Source organism: Ovis aries, chromosome 3 (genome assembly GCF_016772045.2).
Source record: "Ovis aries strain OAR_USU_Benz2616 breed Rambouillet chromosome 3, ARS-UI_Ramb_v3.0, whole genome shotgun sequence".
NCBI classification, from domain to species: Eukaryota; Metazoa; Chordata; class Mammalia; order Artiodactyla; family Bovidae; genus Ovis; species Ovis aries.
In genome coordinates this window covers 188,363,978-188,381,850 of record NC_056056.1, presented here as the reverse complement: position 1 = coordinate 188,381,850, position 17,873 = coordinate 188,363,978, and the positions used below count along the sequence as shown (strand labels likewise).

The 17,873-nt window shown below is 40.3% G+C and overlaps 1 protein-coding gene across 2 annotated transcripts in view; it reads left to right on the top strand.

Moving 5' to 3' along the window:
* The first annotated feature begins 446 nt into the window (after positions 1-446).
* MED21 (mediator complex subunit 21) overlaps positions 447-17,873 on the top strand; it is a 55,883-nt gene continuing 38,456 nt past the window's right edge. The window contains exons 1-4 of one of the 2 annotated variants that reach the window (XM_004006766.6): positions 447-503; positions 8,657-8,771; positions 9,310-9,410; positions 9,958-12,287. In XM_004006766.6, coding sequence (XP_004006815.1) covers positions 462-503; positions 8,657-8,771; positions 9,310-9,410; positions 9,958-10,134 — 435 coding nt within the window. In that variant the 5' untranslated portion in view covers positions 447-461 and the 3' untranslated portion in view covers positions 10,135-12,287. Of the gene's footprint in view, positions 504-6,114; positions 8,772-9,309; positions 9,411-9,957; positions 12,288-17,873 lie in introns of those variants that run through there. The other variant, XM_060413295.1, reaches the window with a different exon arrangement.

Sequence of the window (17,873 nt, the reverse complement as noted above, 5' to 3'; positions counted from 1 at the left end):
GGCTGATCTCCTTTAGGACCGACTGGTTGGATCTCCTTGCAGTCCAAAGGACTCTCAAGAGTCTTATCCAACACCGCAATTCAAAAGCATCAATTCTTCTGCGCTCAGCTTTCTTTATAGTCCAACTCTCACATTCATACATGACTACTGGAAAAAACCATAGCCTTAACTAGACGGACCTTTGTTGACAAAGTAATGTCTCTGCTTTTTTATATGCTGTCTAGGTTGGTCATAACTTTTCTTCCCAGAAGTAAGTGTCTTTTAATTCTAGGCTGCTTCTGTTAATTTCAAGAGGAGTTAGTCTGAACAAAGTTAAGGCTCGGGAAAGCCCCGCCCCTTCGCTACGGGGTTTGGGTTTGGCTTGACTCCACCCCCTCCAAGAACGCAGCCTTGTGATTGGCCATGACTGTCCAATTGAGTAGGAGCAGCGGCTTTCACGTCTCTTTGTTTGCGGGAGGAACATGGCGGATCGGCTCACGCAGCTGCAGGACGCTGTGAACTCGGTGAGCAATTGCACTCGATTAATTTCAGTCGTCTTCCTTCCCGAGAGAAAGCATGGCAGAGAAAGAGGTGTGAGGGACGAAACTCGGAAGAGGGAAGTAGACAGAGGCTGGGCTTCAGCAACAAGCGCTGGGGTTGGCTGGAGGCGGCGCCGCCGTCTGGAAGGTCTGAGGCCGGCTGCGGGGCCGGGCGAGAGCCGGCGGCCTCTTCGCCTGCCAAGTGGAGGATCTCACTGCGTGGACTGTCAGGCTTCAGCGACTTGCCTTGTTCTCGGGGACCAGTTTTATTTTCTTGTCAGTGGTGCTTATGGATCTTACCTTTTTTTTGAAGCGGAATTTTTTTTACCCCTTACGAATTTTAACCCACGGAGATAAATCCGTATTCTTAATGATTAGATCTTTGTCATTAGATGTTAGCCGAGGGTGTTCTTTGGCTACAGTTTTCAGATTGGGGCTGGAGTGATACTAATGTGAAAAGTTTTGTTTCATCTTAGTTGGTTCCTATAGACCAAGGGTTCCATCTCTTGGCCGCTCCCCCAGCTTGTCAGTTTAAGGGAAAGTGACATCTTATAATAGTGAATCTTACGGTCTTCGTATATCTTTAAGATTTTTAAGACATCTGCTAATGAATCTTCTCCCTATGAAAGGTCAGGTGATGTAAATAGCCCCCCTTACTTTGATGATCTTTCTGGTTCTTTTTCCCGTTTTTTATGTCTACGTGGAAAGTATATGCAAACCAAAGCATTCATGTACTTGTTACCATTAAGAGCTAAATTGTTTTTCACTGGTAGTTACATTTCTGTCATTCTGTTTATAATTTGATGTCCCAGGTAAGATACAGGGCTTCCCTGGTGGCTCAGAGGTTAAAGCGTCTGCCTCCAATGCGGGAGACCTGGGTTCGATCCCTGGCTCGTGAAGATCCCCTAGAAAAGGAAATGGCAACCCACTCCAGTATTCTTGCCTGGAGAATCCCATGGACTGAAGAGCCTGGTGGGCTGCAGTCCACAGGGTCACAAAGAGTTAGACATGACTGAATGACTTTACTTACTTACTTACTTAGGTAAGATACCTGTAGATGTTGACTGGAAAATCAAACTAGTCTCTTGTCCTTAAGCTCTTGCCAGTTTTTTCTCACTGGAAGGTAATAAGTTGGTATTCTTGTTATGACTCAGTGTTTGTACACTTGAACAGTGTGAGTCTGCCTGTGAGAAATGGATCTATTGTGTGTATGAGGGCCGGCCTCTTAATGTTGATAAATTCACCAAGATGAATTCTACCTTTGGTGACTTGCCTGGGTGGCCAGCCAGTCTCCCTTGGGGAGATACTTCTTTGAGGCTTTACAGAATTAAATTGTAATGACTGCTGGATACAAACATTATTTTAGGGGAAATGTTGCATATTCGTATATGTTTCATAGCCAGAAGGATAGTAAGGACAAAGTGAATATGGCCCTTAACTCCGTGGATGATCATTGGATTTTGGAGGAAAGCCTCTAGATTATCTGGTATGGTATATATAAACACTGTCATGGTTACAGAGAGTTACTCCTTGAGGAGTTTACAGTCTGGTTAGAAAAACTTCATATACTCGAGACATTTAAATAATGCAAAAAGCAGTATGTGGTTAGGAGTTGTAATTAATCGAGTGTTTTCAGCGGTAGGCAGAATTTTCTGGCTCTAGAGATACCACTGCATTCTCTACAGGGTCTGAGCGTCCCATCAGCCACATTAGAGCAGTAAGTTTCCAACATCACATAAGGACACCCCTTTTTTAAAACCCATGGTTACCTAATCTTAACAGATTGAAAACCACAGTCACACAAAACTAACCAAACTGATCACATGGATCACAGCCCTGTCTAACTCAATGAAACTATGAGCCATGCCATGTAGGGCCACCCAAGATGGATGGGTCATGGTGGAGAGTTCCCACTGGAAAAGGGAATGGCAAACTACTTCAGTATTCTTGTCTTGAGAATCCCATGAGCGGTATGAAAAGGCAAAAAATAGAACACTGAAAGAAGAACTCCTCAGGTTGGTAGATGCCCAGTATGCTACTGAAGAAGAGTGGAGAAATAACTCCAGAAGGAATGAAGAGAGGGAGCCAAAGCGAAAACAGTGCCCAGTTGTGGATGTGACTGGTGATAGAAATATAGTCTGATACCGTAAAGAACAATATTGCATAGGAACCTGGAATGTTAGGTTAAATGAAGTCCGAAATGCAGTACTTGGGTGCAATCCCAAAAACAACAGAATGAGCTCCGTTTGTTTCCAAGGCAAACCATTCAATAACAGAGTAATCCAAATCTGTGCTGCAACCATTAATGCTGAAGAAGCTGAAGTTGAATGGTTCTATGATGACGTACAAGACCTTCTAGAACTAACACCAAAAAATGATGTCCCTTTCACCATAGGGGACTGGAATGCAAAAGTAGGAAGTCAAGAGACACCTGGAGTGACAGGCAAGTTTGGCCCTGGAGTACAAAATGAAGCAGGGCAAAGGCAAACAGAATTTTGCTAAGAGAACACACTGGTCACAGCAAGCACCCTCTTCCTACAACATAAGAGACAACTCTACACATGGACATCACCAGATGGTCAGTACTGAAATCAGTTTGATTATATTCTTTGCAGCCAAAGAGGGAGAAGCGCTGTACAGTCAGCTAAAACAAGACCGGGAGCTGACTGTGGCTCAGATCATGAACTTATGTAAAATTCAGGCTTAAATTGAAGAAAGTAGGGAAAACCACTAGACCATTCAGATATGACCTAAATCAAGCCCCTTATGATTATACAGTGGAAGTGACATAGATTCAAGGGATTAGATCTGACAGAATGCTGATGAACTATGGACAGAGAGGTTCATGACATTGTACAGGAGGCAGTGATCAAGACCAGCCCCAAGAAAAACTAATGCAAAAAGGCAAAATGGGTGTCTGAAGAGGCCTTACAAATAGCTGAGAACAGAAGAGAAGCTAAAGGCAAAGGAGAAAAGGAAAGATAAACCCATCTGAATGCAGCATCCCAAAGAATAGCACAGAGACAAGAAAGCCTTCCTCAGTGATCAGTGCAAAGAAATAGAGGAAAACAATAGAATGGGGAAAACTAGAGATCTCTTCAAGAAAATTAGAGACACCAAGGGAATATTTTATGCAAAGATGGGCTCAATAAAGGACAGAAATGGTATGGACCTAACAGAAGCAAGAGATATTAAGAAGAGGTGGCAAGAATACACAGAAGAACTATACAAAAAGTATCTTTATGACCCAGATAATCGTGATGGTATCAGTCACCTAGAGCCAGACATCCTAGAATGCAAAGTCAAGTTGACCTTAGGAAGCATCACTACAAAAAAAGCTAGTGGAGGTGATAGAATTCCAGTTGAGCTACTTCAAATCCTAAAAGATGAAGTTGTGAAAGTACTGCACTCAGTAAATGCCAGCAAATCTGGAAAACTCAGCAGTGGCCACGGGACTAGGAAAGGTCAGTTTTCATTCCAATCCCAAAGAAAAGCAATGCCAAAGAATGTTCAGACTACTGCACAATAGCACTCATCTCACATGCTAGCAAAGTAATGTTCAGAATTCTCCAAGCCAGGCTTCAGCAGTATGTGAACAGTGAAATTCCAGATGTTCAAGCTGGATTTAGAAAAGGCAGAGGACACAGAGATCAAATTGCCAACATCTGCTAGATCATAGAAAAAGTAAGAGAGTTCCAGGAAAACATCTACTTCTGCTTTATTGACTACACTAAAGCCTTTGACTGTGTGGATCACAACAAACTGGAAAATTCTTCAAGAGATGGGAATACCAGACAACCTGACCTACCTCCTGAGAAATCTGTATGCTTATCAAGAAGCAGCAGTTAGAACCGGACATGGAACAACAGACTGTTCCAAATCAGGAAAGGAGTATGTCAAAGCTGTATATTGTCACCCTGCTTATTTAACTTATATGTAGAGTACATCATGTGAAATGCCAGGCTAGATGAAGCACAAGCTGGAATCAAGATTGCTGGGGTATCAGTAACCTCAGATATGCAGATGACACCACCCTTATGGCAGAAAGGAAGATAAAGAGCTTCTTGATAAAATGAAAGAGGAGAGGAAAAAGCTGGTTTAAAACTTAACATTCAACAAACTAAGACCATGGCATTTGGTCCCATCACTTCATGGCATTTAGATGGTGAAACAATGGAAACAGTGAGAGATTATTTTCTTGAGCTCCAAAATCACAGCATATGGTGACTATAGCCATGAAATTAAAAGATGGTTGCTCCTTGAAAGAAAAGCAATGACCAACATAGCATATTAAAAAGCAGAGACATTTTTTTGGCAACAAAGGTTGTCTAGTGAAGGACATTTTTTTTTTGGCCAGTAGTCATGTATGGATGTGACAGTTGAACTGTAAAGAAAGCTGAGTGCTGAAGAATTGATGCTTTTGAACTGTGGTGTTGGAGAAGACTCTTGAGGGTCCCTTGGACTGCAAGGAGATCCAGCCCGTCCATCCTAAAGGAAATCAGTCCTGAATATTCATTGGAAGGACTGATGTTGAAGCTGAAGCTCAAATCCTTTGGCCACCTGATGTGAAGAACTGACTCACTAGAAAAGACCCTGATGCTGGGCAAGATTGAAGGCAGGAGAAGGGGATGACTGAGGATGAGATGCTTGGATGGCATCACCAACATGAGTTTGAGTCAGCTCCAGGAGTTGGTTATGAACAGGGAGGCCTGGTGTGTTGTAGTGCACAGGGTTGAAAAGAGTTGGACACCACTGAGCGACTGAACTGAACTTTCAGCTATAAGTGCTGAACTGGATTATTGGGTGATATTAACTAAAGTAGAGGGAATCTTATTAGGATTTGTATGAATCATAATTGTTTGTAAAAGTTTTTAAGTAGAGTTATTTTACCCTCTGAGAACTCCATGAGAGCTGTCTTGTTCGCTTTGTCACTATAATGTTTATACAATTATACACACAGTGCTTCTCGTAGAGCTGATTTTTTTTTAAGTTTTCTTTATCCTTTAAGATTTATATATGGCTGCACTAGGTCTTTATTGCTGTGCACAGGCTTTCTCTTGATGCACTGAGTGGAGGCTGTTGGGGTAGTGGGGGCGGTGCCCAGGCTTTTCATTGCAGTGATTTCTCTTGCTGTGGACAACAGGCTTTAGGTACGTGGCCTTCCCAGTAGCTGAGGGTCAGGGACTCTAGAGCGCCAGCTCAGTAGTTTTGGTGCAGGAGTTTAGTTGCCCTGCAGCATGTGGAATCTCCTCAGACCAGGGATTGAACCTGTGTCCCCTGCATTAACAGATGGATTTGTTACTACTGAGCCACCAGGGAAGTCCCTAGAATTATTTTGATAAATATTTGTTGAGTAAATGGATTTTGAGAGCTTCATATGGGCAGAACAAACAGCCGTTGTATTTAACCTAATATGAGAATGTTCTCAGTTAACAAACTCTAGTTACCAGAATCAAAATCTATATTTGTACAGGCTCAGAGCACAACGCACTCCAGTACTCTTGCCTGGAAAATCCCATGGATGGAGGAGCCTGGTGGGCTGCAGTCCATGGGATCGCGAAGAGTGGGACTCGACTGAGCAACTTCACTTTCACTTTTCGCTTTCATGCTTTGGAGAAGGAAATGGCAACCCACTCCAGTATTCTTGCCTGGAGAATCCCAGGGACTGGGGAGCCTGATGGGCTGCTGTCTATGGGGTTGCACAGAGTTGGACACGACTGAAGCGACGTGGCAGCAGCAGCAGCAGAGCACTTACTGCCACCCAATACCTTTGCAAAAATGTGAACAAAAGCAGTGTAGTCAGGAATGAATTTTCACTAGTTAGGCATATATAAAGGAGGAGTAGATAATGAACAAGTAGGGTTGAGTTCGATTATTGAAAGCTTTGAAATGGCCTGAAGGTTTGGAGATTTATCTTGAAAACCATGCTGGGGCAAGCTCAGAATTTTGGAGCAGAGTAAAATAACCTAGAAAATAATAAGAACTAGAAAATAGTAGGGAGCTATTGTAAACAATTCTTGTGTGAAGTAATTAGTTGCACTAACAGCATCAGTGATGGTAGAAGGAAAAGGGAAAGATTTGTAGTAACATTAGCAGGATTTGAAGATGAAAGTTAAGAGTCTGAAGGTAGGCTGGTTGACTGGAAGATTCTCAATACAAATTGGATACTAAAGGAAATAGTTGACTTTTGAATTCTGTCGTTCAAATAATGGCAGTGAAACTTAGTGGAAACGCTGATTCACTGATTGCAGACAAGGAATTGCAGTTTGAGTGGTCAGGACTATGGAGAGAAGTTGGTGGGGAGGATAGGAGTCTTAGGTTTGGAAAAGGTAATGTTAACAAAGCTAACTTTGCTGGATCCACATCTGGCCAAAGGCTGAGACATCATTTTGCAGCCAGAGAAAGGGTTTATTTATTCGGGAAGCAGCTGAGTGACAAGATAGGAGGGCAGATCTCAGATTGCTTCCCAGAAGGCAAGAGACTTGAGGTTTGGAGGACTTGCCTGGTGGTCCAGTGGTTAAGATTCTGCACTTCCAATGCAGGGGGCATGGGTTTGATCCCTGGTCAGGGAACTAAGATCCCACATGCCTCTTGGCCAGGGGGTGGTGGGTGGGGGTGGGAAACAATAAGAAAATAAAGACACTTGAGATTTTATGGGATAAAGAAGTAGGGTGGTCTCAGGCGTGGGGTAGGGTGATTGGAGGTAGGGAGAAGGTAATCTGTATTCTGCTCAGGAGCAGTTCTTGGGGCTTCCCTGGTAAAGCTCAGATGGTAAAGAATTTGCCTGTAATGCAGGAGACCCAGGTAGGGTCGTTGTTCCCAACTGTTCTTAACTGATCTGAACTGGGCAAGACCTTACTCCAAATTTTTCAAATTTTTGAAAAACAGCTAAAGTCCCTTTTACTGTAGCGACCCACACATCAGGAGCATTATCTGTTGGGGGTGCTAAGAAGTCTGGTGCTGTATTATGTGGGCTATGTGAAGCTTGGAAGGTATGCAATTAGGGAAAGAGAAAAGCCAAAGCAAACATAATCATCAGAGGCAGATTACAAAGGGTTTTGTCACAAGCTGTTTCCTTACCTGCTGTTCTGTAAGACGTGCTCCAGTCTTTCGTTTAAGGTGCCAGCTTCCGTTAACCGCGTGGGACACAGTTTCAGTAAGGACTTGGTATTCTCAGTCTTCGAATTGCTTAAGAAATGCTTTTAGAGCACTAGGAGTTTTGAGTCCTGGAGAAAAACATTTCAGACATGCTTAAGGTGCAGTCTTTTCCCGCCACTATTTCTTTCGACTTGTAATTTACTCTGGTTTCAGAAAAGGGGTCATATACTTTGTATATGAGTCATATTTAAAAATTTAGCCTGGGGCCATTCTGAGATGTTTCCTGTCAGTTCAGTTCAGTTCAGTCGCTCAGTCGTGTCCGACTCTTTGCCACCCCATGAACGGCAGCATGCCAGGCCTCCCTGTCCATCACCAACTCCCAGAGTCCACCCAAACGCATGTCCATCGAGTCGGTGTCAGATGTGCTTTTTTCCACCACTGCTCCCCCAAAAGTATTTACTTGTGCTTGCAGAAAGTACTGGCATATATGTCTTTTATCATTCTGTTACCTTGGGAAGAAAAGAAAGATGATTTTGTTTTTCTTTTTAACTGTCTCAACTAAATTGATTCCAAACATAGTTTCCTTAGGGCTTCCCAGGTTGCACAGCAGTAAAGGATCCGCTTGCCAGTGCAAGAGACACCGGAGACTGGGGTTCCATCCTTGGGTAGGGGAGATCCCCCGGAGGAGGGAATGGCAACCGACTCCAGGATTCCTGCCTGAAGAAAGCCCATGGACAAAGGAGCCATGGGTTTGCAGAATTGGACATGACTGAGCCACTGAGAATTTAGTTTCTTTGCATGATTAAAATGTTTATGAATCACCTGTACCCCAATACAAAATGAAAATTTTTTTAACTTTAAAAAAAAAAAGTTTAATCATTGTTAGTAACTGGTTTTTGTTCTCCAGAATTACTCCTTTCTGTTTTATTTATTTATCTTTGCTCAGAGAACATTATAGAAACATTGCTGCCACAGTTACCAATAAAATCCTTACAGAGGATAAATCCATTCTAACTTGGCCACCTTTCCTTTGCCTCCAGCTTGCGGATCAGTTTTGTAACGCCATTGGAGTGCTGCAGCAGTGTGGCCCTCCTGCCTCCTTTAGTAATATTCAGACAGCCATTAACAAAGATCAGCCGGCTAACCCTACAGAAGGTAAATAGGTTTTCTTGGCTTCTCTTAGTTTGACTCTCACATTACCTGTAATACATTAAAATCAGATTTATTGAAAGATTCAGCTTATTTATGGCTTTCTAAAAATGTTATTGTTTGAGAATATAACAAGTTTGTCTTAAATGAATTCATTACAGTAAATTTATATAACTCATAATTCTTTTCATGTGAAATAACATATTTTTTTACTCCTCTAAAGGAGAATTGTGTGAATTTAGCTGAATTGTTACTTGTGGGACCTTAATGAAAATGGCATCCAATTTACAAATTCCTTTATTCAAGGGGCCACCGTATTGTCCTAATAATGAAATGATAATACATTATGCTTCAGTTCTAATTTGAGTTAACATTAAAGCTAATTCTCAGACATAATAGAATTGATGTGTTAAAATTACACTTTTATCATTAGAGGCCTAATACAGAAAAAGTAATGAAGTTTCCTGGTTTCATTAAACTTTAATTTCTCTTTCTGAAAGCTTGAGATTCTCTAATATCCTCAATGAGTGCTATCTTTCTCTAGAATATGCCCAGCTTTTTGCAGCGCTGATTGCACGAACAGCAAAAGACATTGATGTTCTGATAGATTCCTTACCCAGTGAAGAATCTACAGCTGCTTTACAGGTAAAAATCTCTTTTCCTTTCAGAATTTTATGAAAAAAATTTTGAATTCAAGGAAATAGATTTAGTACCTTTTATTACAATATTCAAAGTTACTCTAAATTTTAAAATGGGAGTTTTATTGTAAATTACTGCAGCCTGTTTAAGACTGTGCTGAAAATATATAGTTGTCCAGTTTTGAGTTACAAGGAAACTTGCCATTTTCCTCAGTTGGGTTCTTTTCCTTGCCAGTAGTGACAAGCGAGGGACCATTCTGGACATGGAGTAGAATAGCAGTGTCTGAAAGCAGTGTGGAAAGGAGTCTCATGTAGCCATCCAGAGATCTCTAATTGAAAAGTCAACTTTTAAATAATTCATACAGGGAAGACTCTCAAGTAATATCTGATCTTAGGATTTCTGCCACTAGCAAAAAAATCTATCACAGTGGTCGCATAGTCCTCAGATTTAAAAGTAAATACTTTCATTGCAATTTCTTTCCTCCTCAACTTTTATCAGTCACCCAAGTTTTTCATTTCTCAAACTATTCTTAAATTTGTGTTTGCTCACAAAGGCTGCTAGCTTATATAAGCTTGAAGAGGAAAACCACGAGGCTGCTACCAGTCTGGAGGATGTTGTCTACCGAGGGGACATGCTTCTGGAAAAGATACAGAGCGCTCTTGCTGATATTGCACAGTCCCAGCTAAAGACGAGAAGCGGCACCCATAGCCAGTCTCTTCCAGACTCATAGCACCAGTGTATACATACTGCGGGTGAGGAAAGAACTGTTTCAATGCCAGTAGGAATTCTGCATCAGATTTAGGTGTAAGCCTTACCAACAGTTTCAGAAGCATTGAGCACTATGACACATGTTATCTTTTCATCTATTTTAAATAGTCTTCTGTTTTCACTCTTAATAAATAAGCCTGTAAAATCATGAATGAACCAGCTTTAAAACTGTCACTATGCCACTATTTTTTATTATCTGAGTGAAATTATCGAGGCCAATATTGCATTAATGTTCATAATATAATTAATAAACAGCTGTACTGTAAAATTCTGTTGTGACATAATCTCTCTCTTTATTTTTGTCATGTTTCTGAAGTTTTTACAAATCAAAACATCCCTCAAGAGGTGGTAAATGCAGAGAACATGGACTTTTGAATTTAGGTTGACATCCTTCTACCTCTTTAATGGCGACATGGTATAAATTGGGGACTTGAGCAAGGAATGAAACCACGTTGCTTTTAAAGAAACAAAGAGTTCATATGGCTGGATGAGATATTAGGTCACTTTTGGAGGCTTTTTCCGCTTTTCCTAGAACCTCAAACCCATTCTAGTTCATCTCCACATTTGTTTCTAATAAAGAAATCGTCTCTGTAATTCTCATGCTATTGTGAGAAGAATTTCCTTCAATCTCAACTTTTTCCCTCTTATCTCTTTGCCTGTTTTTTCCCCCCTGTTTTTCTCCTTAATTTGCCTAGTGAAATAGTGAAGTATGTTTCCTGAGTCATAGATTCTTTTTATTTATCCAGAGTTTGTTTCTGATCTTGTAAACCTCTCAGGCTTTATTGCTGCATTCTATTTGACCAGAACGCGCTTCCACTACATCAGTTATTACTACTTCAATATCATTGTCTCCACTGGCCCTTTTAAAAACTTTGTATTTATTTATGTTTGACTGTGCTGGGTCTTTGTTGTCGCACGGGCTTTTCTCTAGTTGTGTTGGGTGGAGGCTGCTCTCTCGTTGTGGTGCACGGGCTGCTTAATGCAGTGGCTTCTCGTTGCAGAGCATGTGATCTAGGGCACTTGGGCTTCAGTAATTGAAGCATGTGGGCTCAGTAGTTGCAGCTCCTGGGCTCTAGAGCACAGGCTCAGTAGTTGTTACCCATGGGCGTAGTTGCTCCAAGGCATATGGGATCCTCCCGGACCAGGGACGGAAGCCATGTCTCATGTGTTGGCAGGCAGATTCTTTACCACTGAGCCACCAGGGAAGTCCAGCCCTTTATTATTGCTGACATTTGTGTCTGCTCTTTCAAGTATGCTTATGCATCCAACTCTGGGATCTCCTTGAATTCCATCATAATCAAGCACTTCTACAGTTTTTGAAAAATACTGCTTAGAGAGTACATTTAGCTCGAGTAAGACAACTTACAGATCATTAACTTTTTAAATTGTTAAATGTGATGCATACTAACAATTTTAAATGTTAAACTTATTCTCTCTGACATCACTTTAAGTTCATTTTATTTTTAAACACTAGAATAAAGGATGTAAAGGAGCTCACAAAAGAAAGTAGTCTTCAAAATAATGAACCCTATTCAAAACAATCTGGGCTTCCCAGGGCGCAGTGGTAAAAAATCTGCCTGCCAACTCAGGAAACACAAGATACTTGGTTTTGATCCTTGGGTCAGAAAGATCCTCTGGAGTAGGAAATGGCAATCTGCTCCAATATTCTTGTCTGGAATGGAGCCTAGTGGGCTGTAGTCCACGGGGTTGCAGAGAAGCAGATACAACTGAATGACTGAGCATACTCAATGCAGTTAACCCCAAGAGAGAAATAAGTTACAGCCTTAAATGGTGGACTGACTACTGTTAAGATATTACTCTTCCCTGAAAGAAACTTCTTATATTTGAGATTGGCATTCCCAACCACCCCTTCCAACCCCAGCCTAAGGTATTATAGAAAGAGGACAACACATATTCTGAAATATGCATAAAGATTGTATAACATAATTCATAAAGATTGTTTGCGGCAGCTTCTCTTAGGCACCATTTTGTGGCTATTGGATTAGGAGGTCCTCGGAGCTGAAATAAATGTATGGGCAGAACAGTGAAGAAATCCCCCTACTGTATTCCAGGAAGTGGCTTCCTGCAGAGAACCACCTTTCCAATATGACTAAGGTATGATGAGTGGATGAATCCTTTGACTACCTGTGACACAGCCAGACCTAGACCCTCCACAGATTCCTGTTTTTTATCTCATGAATTGGTTGTTGAACTGGTTGTTCCCAAAGACCACTCTGTACAAAATGCCCTCTAACTTGACTTGATCACACTTTAGGCTGTCCCCCACAGTCCCCTGAACTGGAATCCACCATCAGCCTGAGCCAGCCCTGGAATGTGGAAGAGACTGTCCTCAGTCACACCTCCTGAAAATGGACCACAGAAAAAACATTCCCTGATCAACTGTCCCATTCTGTCATCTGCTCCCTTTCACGCCCTCACACCCAGATCTTTCTAGCCTTGCTTACTTGTTCCTATTAAAAGGATCTGATCTGTCTTTGAGCTTTCCAGGTGGCACAGTGGGAAAAAATCCATCTGCGAAAGAATGCTGGAGACATAGGTTCAGTCTCTGGGTTGGGAAGATCCTCTGGAGGAGGAAATGGCAAGCCCACTCTAGTGTTCTTGCCTGGGAAATCCCATGGACAGAGGAGCCTGGTGGCCTACAGTCCTTGAGATCGCAAAGAGTCAGACATGACTGAGCACATACACACCATCTGTTTTTGAGCAGCTTGCAGACTTAAGTACAAGACTTTGGGACACCAGAGGAACTATTGCAAATGGGCAAGGAGGCTATAGCAACAGGATTTTCCAACCGATCTGTGAATCCTGTTGCTATAGCCTCCTTGCCTCTGTTTGCAGTAGTTCCTCTGGTGTCCCAAAGTCTTACACTTAAGTCTGAATTTGTTTTAATACCACTCACTGTGTAGGAAAAAAAATCCCATGACTCTTTAACACATAGCCCCAGGTCTAAGTCTGGGGTAAAGGGTGTGGAGGTATTTACTTCAAGTAATAAATCTGTCTGATTCAGAATATCTTGTGTGCATGTTCAGGATAAAATTAAGATGAATGCTAAAAAACTAACACTAAGAGACAACTTGGAGATCAGAGGAAATGATAGTGGAGGTTAGAACATAATTCAGAACTAAATAAAACCAAACTACATATAGAAACATTGCATTCGCTAAGACAGCATTTAGGAGGTACAATATTGTATTCCTTGCTTATATTAGAAAAAAGGGAGCTGAAAATTAATCAGCTAAACTTTGAACTGAAAGAAGGAAATACTAAATCAGAACAGAAAACTAAGAAGGCAACTATACCTTGAGAGAATAAGAAAAGTCCAAAGTTGGGATTCAAAAAGACTTAAGGTAATGAACAACCTAGGTGAGTTTGATTAAGGAAAAAAGAGAGATGACTTAAATAATGTGAAGTACTAAAGAGAAAATTGTGTGCATCACAGTCTGTGTCTAATCCCAAGAGTGCATGGGAGTTTTTCTTCATGATTTACTTTGTATTTTGTCAATTCTAAAATGCCTGTATTTTCTTAACTGTATCTTAAATTCTAATATTCAGTGGGGAGCTGTTGTTTCATTCTTTAATGGAGCATAAAGTCATGGTATGTGTCAGAATTCATGGGATCTTTGATTTAAAATAGTAATGTAATTTGTCATATTAACATTAAAATCAAAATCATGATCATTTAACGGTACAGGAAAAACATTTGATAAAATTCAACATCATTTGTGAAAAAATTAGCAAAGGAGAAACAAAAAAATGTTTAATGTGGCAAGTGACTTACAAAATACAGCAAACATATTGAAATATCAAATGCATTCCCTTCAAGTTTGGGAACAAGACAAGGATGCCTGCTATTAACCACATCTATTCATTTTATACTGACAGTAATAACCAACACATTTAAGCTTTAAAAAGAAAAATTATAGAAACAAGATTTCTTATTATTTAAAGATGAAATAATTGCTTAGCAAGAAAAGATTCCATAAATAGGCTTCAGGAGGTTTTGCATGTTAGACAAAAACAGTGTACACTGCATTGGCAACAAATTATAGGAAAAAAAGCTTTTGAAAAAAACATTTTCAATAGCAAAAAAACCTTTCAAGTTTACAGTAAAGATGTAAAACATTTAAGGAGAAATACAACAAAAATTGAAAAATTGTAAAACTATTTTCAAGCATTTTTAGAGCTGGAATAAATGGAGAATAATATCTTTATGAAACAGGAGTCAATATTGTAAATATATCATTTTTTTTTCCTCATGAATTAATGGAATTTTAAGTTTCCAACTGAGATTCTTGTGGAAGTTGACAAGTTACTTCTAAATTTATATGGAAGTACAAAGTGTCAGTAGAAATTAATATTCTCATGAAAAAATAACAATGATAGCTTGCTTTAATAGTATTTACTAATTAAGACAGCATTTGTTAGTGCAAGGATAGATAATTAGACCAATGGAAGAGCTCAAACAGATCCTCACAGATATGAAAACTTGACTTGTGACAGAGATAAGGTTGCAAATCACTGGGGAAAGAATAGAAATTGTGCTAGAATATTGATTATATACATGCTATATATTAAAGTCATAATATAAAGTACCTCCGGGGTTTCTTTTTGGGGTGATGAAAATTTTCTGGAGTTAGATAGTGGTGACTCTTTCACAAATGTGAATTTAATGAAAAACAATGATATACTGTAAAAGAGTGACATGCTAATTCTTCTCAATAAAGCTGTTATGAAAAAGAAAAAATTCTTGGCAGGTGAAGAGCAAATATCTAAAACTTTAAAAAGACATTCTTAAGGAAATATCTGTGTAACTTCAGGCCAGGAAAGGATTTTTTTTAACTAAAAAGTTCACATTATAAAAGAAAAGAATATAAAAATAACAGTAAGCAACGTGTATCATACTGCTTCAAACTTTTATATATATTAACTAATTTAGCAAAGGCCCACTCCACTCTTCTTGCCTGGAAAACCCCATGGGCAGAGGAGCCTGGCAGGCTATAGTCCGTGGGACAGGAAGGAGTTGGACACAGCTGAGCACAGTGCAGTACAGTAAATTCAAACACGTAAAAATTTAGACTTTGTGTTTATACAAATACTCTGAGAAGAATGAAAGCACAAGCTCAACTTGGGGGAGAGCAGATATTTGCAACACTTGTAACTGGACAAAGGGTAGTATCTAGAATATAAAACCCTTCTATGAATCAGTCAAAAAAAAAGAAAGCCCATTAAAAGAATTGCAAGACACTTTATCTTTGCACAGCAGAAGAATGGCCAATAAAGGTGCAAAAATGCTCAACCTTACTGATAATCAGAAATTTGAATCTAGCTGTCTAGGTTTTCAGGATTCACTTTTCTGGGCAGGGGGACAAAACGTATTTTTTAAATTGACACTTTACTAGCTTGACTTATAAATTTCATACATTAGTGTATATGATCCCTAGGCTTGCATGTATTCTTGGCCAGGGGTGCATATGTTCAGGCAGGCTTATAAATGTATGCTTATATAACTTAAAGAAAAGCAAGGAGACTCCAAAGACAAAATGCAAGGCAGTGATTACCTTTCTGATGGAAAGAAATTGGTGCTATCAAAGAAGCTGAAAGAGGGTCTTTTAGTGTAGTGTAATAATATTTCCTTGAGTAGAGAGGCATGTATTTAATACAACTCAACATTTTATGTAAACTACATTTAAGGGTTGTGTTTTCAATGAAAAGGTTTAAAGTGGCACATTTTTAAGCAGCATAACACATTGTTTTACTTGAGACTGAGTTCAGCAGAGTTCAGTTCAGTCTCTCAGTCGTGTCCAACTCTTTGCAACCCCATGGACGGCAGCATGCAAGGATTCTCTGTCCATCACCAACTCCCAGAGCCTACTCAAACGCATGTTCATTGTGTCGGTGATGCCATCCAACCATCTCATCCTTTGTCATCACCTTCTCCTCCCACCTTCCCAGCATCAAGGTCTTTTCCAGTGAGTCAGTTCTTCACATCAGGTGGCCAAAGAACTGGAGTTTCAGCTTCAACATCAGTCCTTCCAATGAATATTCAGGACTGATTTCCTTTAGGATGAACTGGTTGGATCTTCTTGCAGTCCAAGGGACTCTCAAGAGTCTTTTCCAACACCACAGTTCAAAAGCATCAATTCTTTGGCGTTCAGCTTTCTTTATAGTCCAACTCTCACATCCATACATGACCACAGGAAAAACCATAGCTTTGACTAGATGGACCTTTGTTGATAAAGTAATGTCTGCTTTATAATATGCTGTCTAGGTTGGTCATAGATTTTCGTCCAAACAGCAAGCATCCTTTAATTTCATGGCTGCCATCACCATCTGCAGTGATTTTGGAGCCCCCCCCCAAAATAAAGTCTCACTGTTTACATTTTTTCCCCATCTATTTGCCCTGAAATGATGTGACTGGATGCCATGATCTTAGTTTTTTGAATGTTGAGCTTTAAGCCAGCCTTTTCACTCTCCTCTTTCATTTTCATCAAGAGGCTCTTTAGTTCTTCTTCACTTTTTGCCGTAAGGGTGGTATCATCTGCATATCTGAGGTTATTGATATTTCTCCCAGCACTCTTGATTCCAGCTTGTGCTTCATCCAGCCCGGTATTTCACATGATGTACTCTGCATATAAGTTAATTAAGCAGGGTGACAATATACAGCCTTGATGTATTCCTTTCCCGATTTGGAACCACTCTGTTGCTCCATGTCCGGTTCTGACTGTTGCTTCTTGACCTGCATACAGATTTCTCAGAAGGCAGGTCAGGTGGTCTGTTATTCCCATCTCTAAGAATTTTCCACAGTTTGTTGTGATCCACACATTCAAAGGCTTTGGCATAGTCAGTAAAGCAGAAGTAGATTTTTTAATGGAACTCTCTTACTTTTTCTATGATCTAGCAGATGTTGGTAATTTGATCTCTGTGTCCTCTGCCTTTTCTAAATCCAGCTTGAACATCTGGAATTTCACTGTTCATGTACTATTGAAGCCTCTCTTGGAGAATTTTGTGCATTACTTTGCTAGCATGTACCTTTCTTTGGGATTGGAATGAAAACTGATCTTTTCCAGTCCTGTGGCCACTGCTGAGTTTTCCAGATTTGCTGGCATATTGAGTGCAGCACTTTCACAGCATCATATTTTAGGATTTGAAGTAGCTCAACTGGAATTCCATCACTTCCACGAGCTTTGTAGTGATGCTTCCTAAGGCCCACTTGACTTTGCGTTCCAGGATGTCTGGCTCTAGGTAAGTGATCATACCATCATGGTTATCTGGGTCATGAAGATATTTTTTGTATAGTTCTTCTGTGTATTCTTCCCACCTCTTCTTAATATCTTCTGCTTCTGTTAGGTCCATACCATTTCTGTCCTTTATCGAGCCCATCTTTGCATAAAATGTTCCCTTGGTATCTCTAATTTTTGAAGAGATCTCTAGTCTTTCCCATTCTATTGTTTTCCTCTATTTCTTTGCATTGATCGCTGAGGAAGGCTTTCTTGTCTCTCCTTGCTATTCTTCGGAACTCTGCATTCAGATGGGTATATCTTTCCTTTTCTCCTTTGCCTTTAGCTTCTCTTCTCTTCTCAGCTATTTGTAAGGCCTCCTCAGACACCCATTTTGCCTTTTTGCATTAGTTTTTCTTGGGGCTGGTCTTGATCACTGCCTCCTGAACAATGTCATGAACCTCTG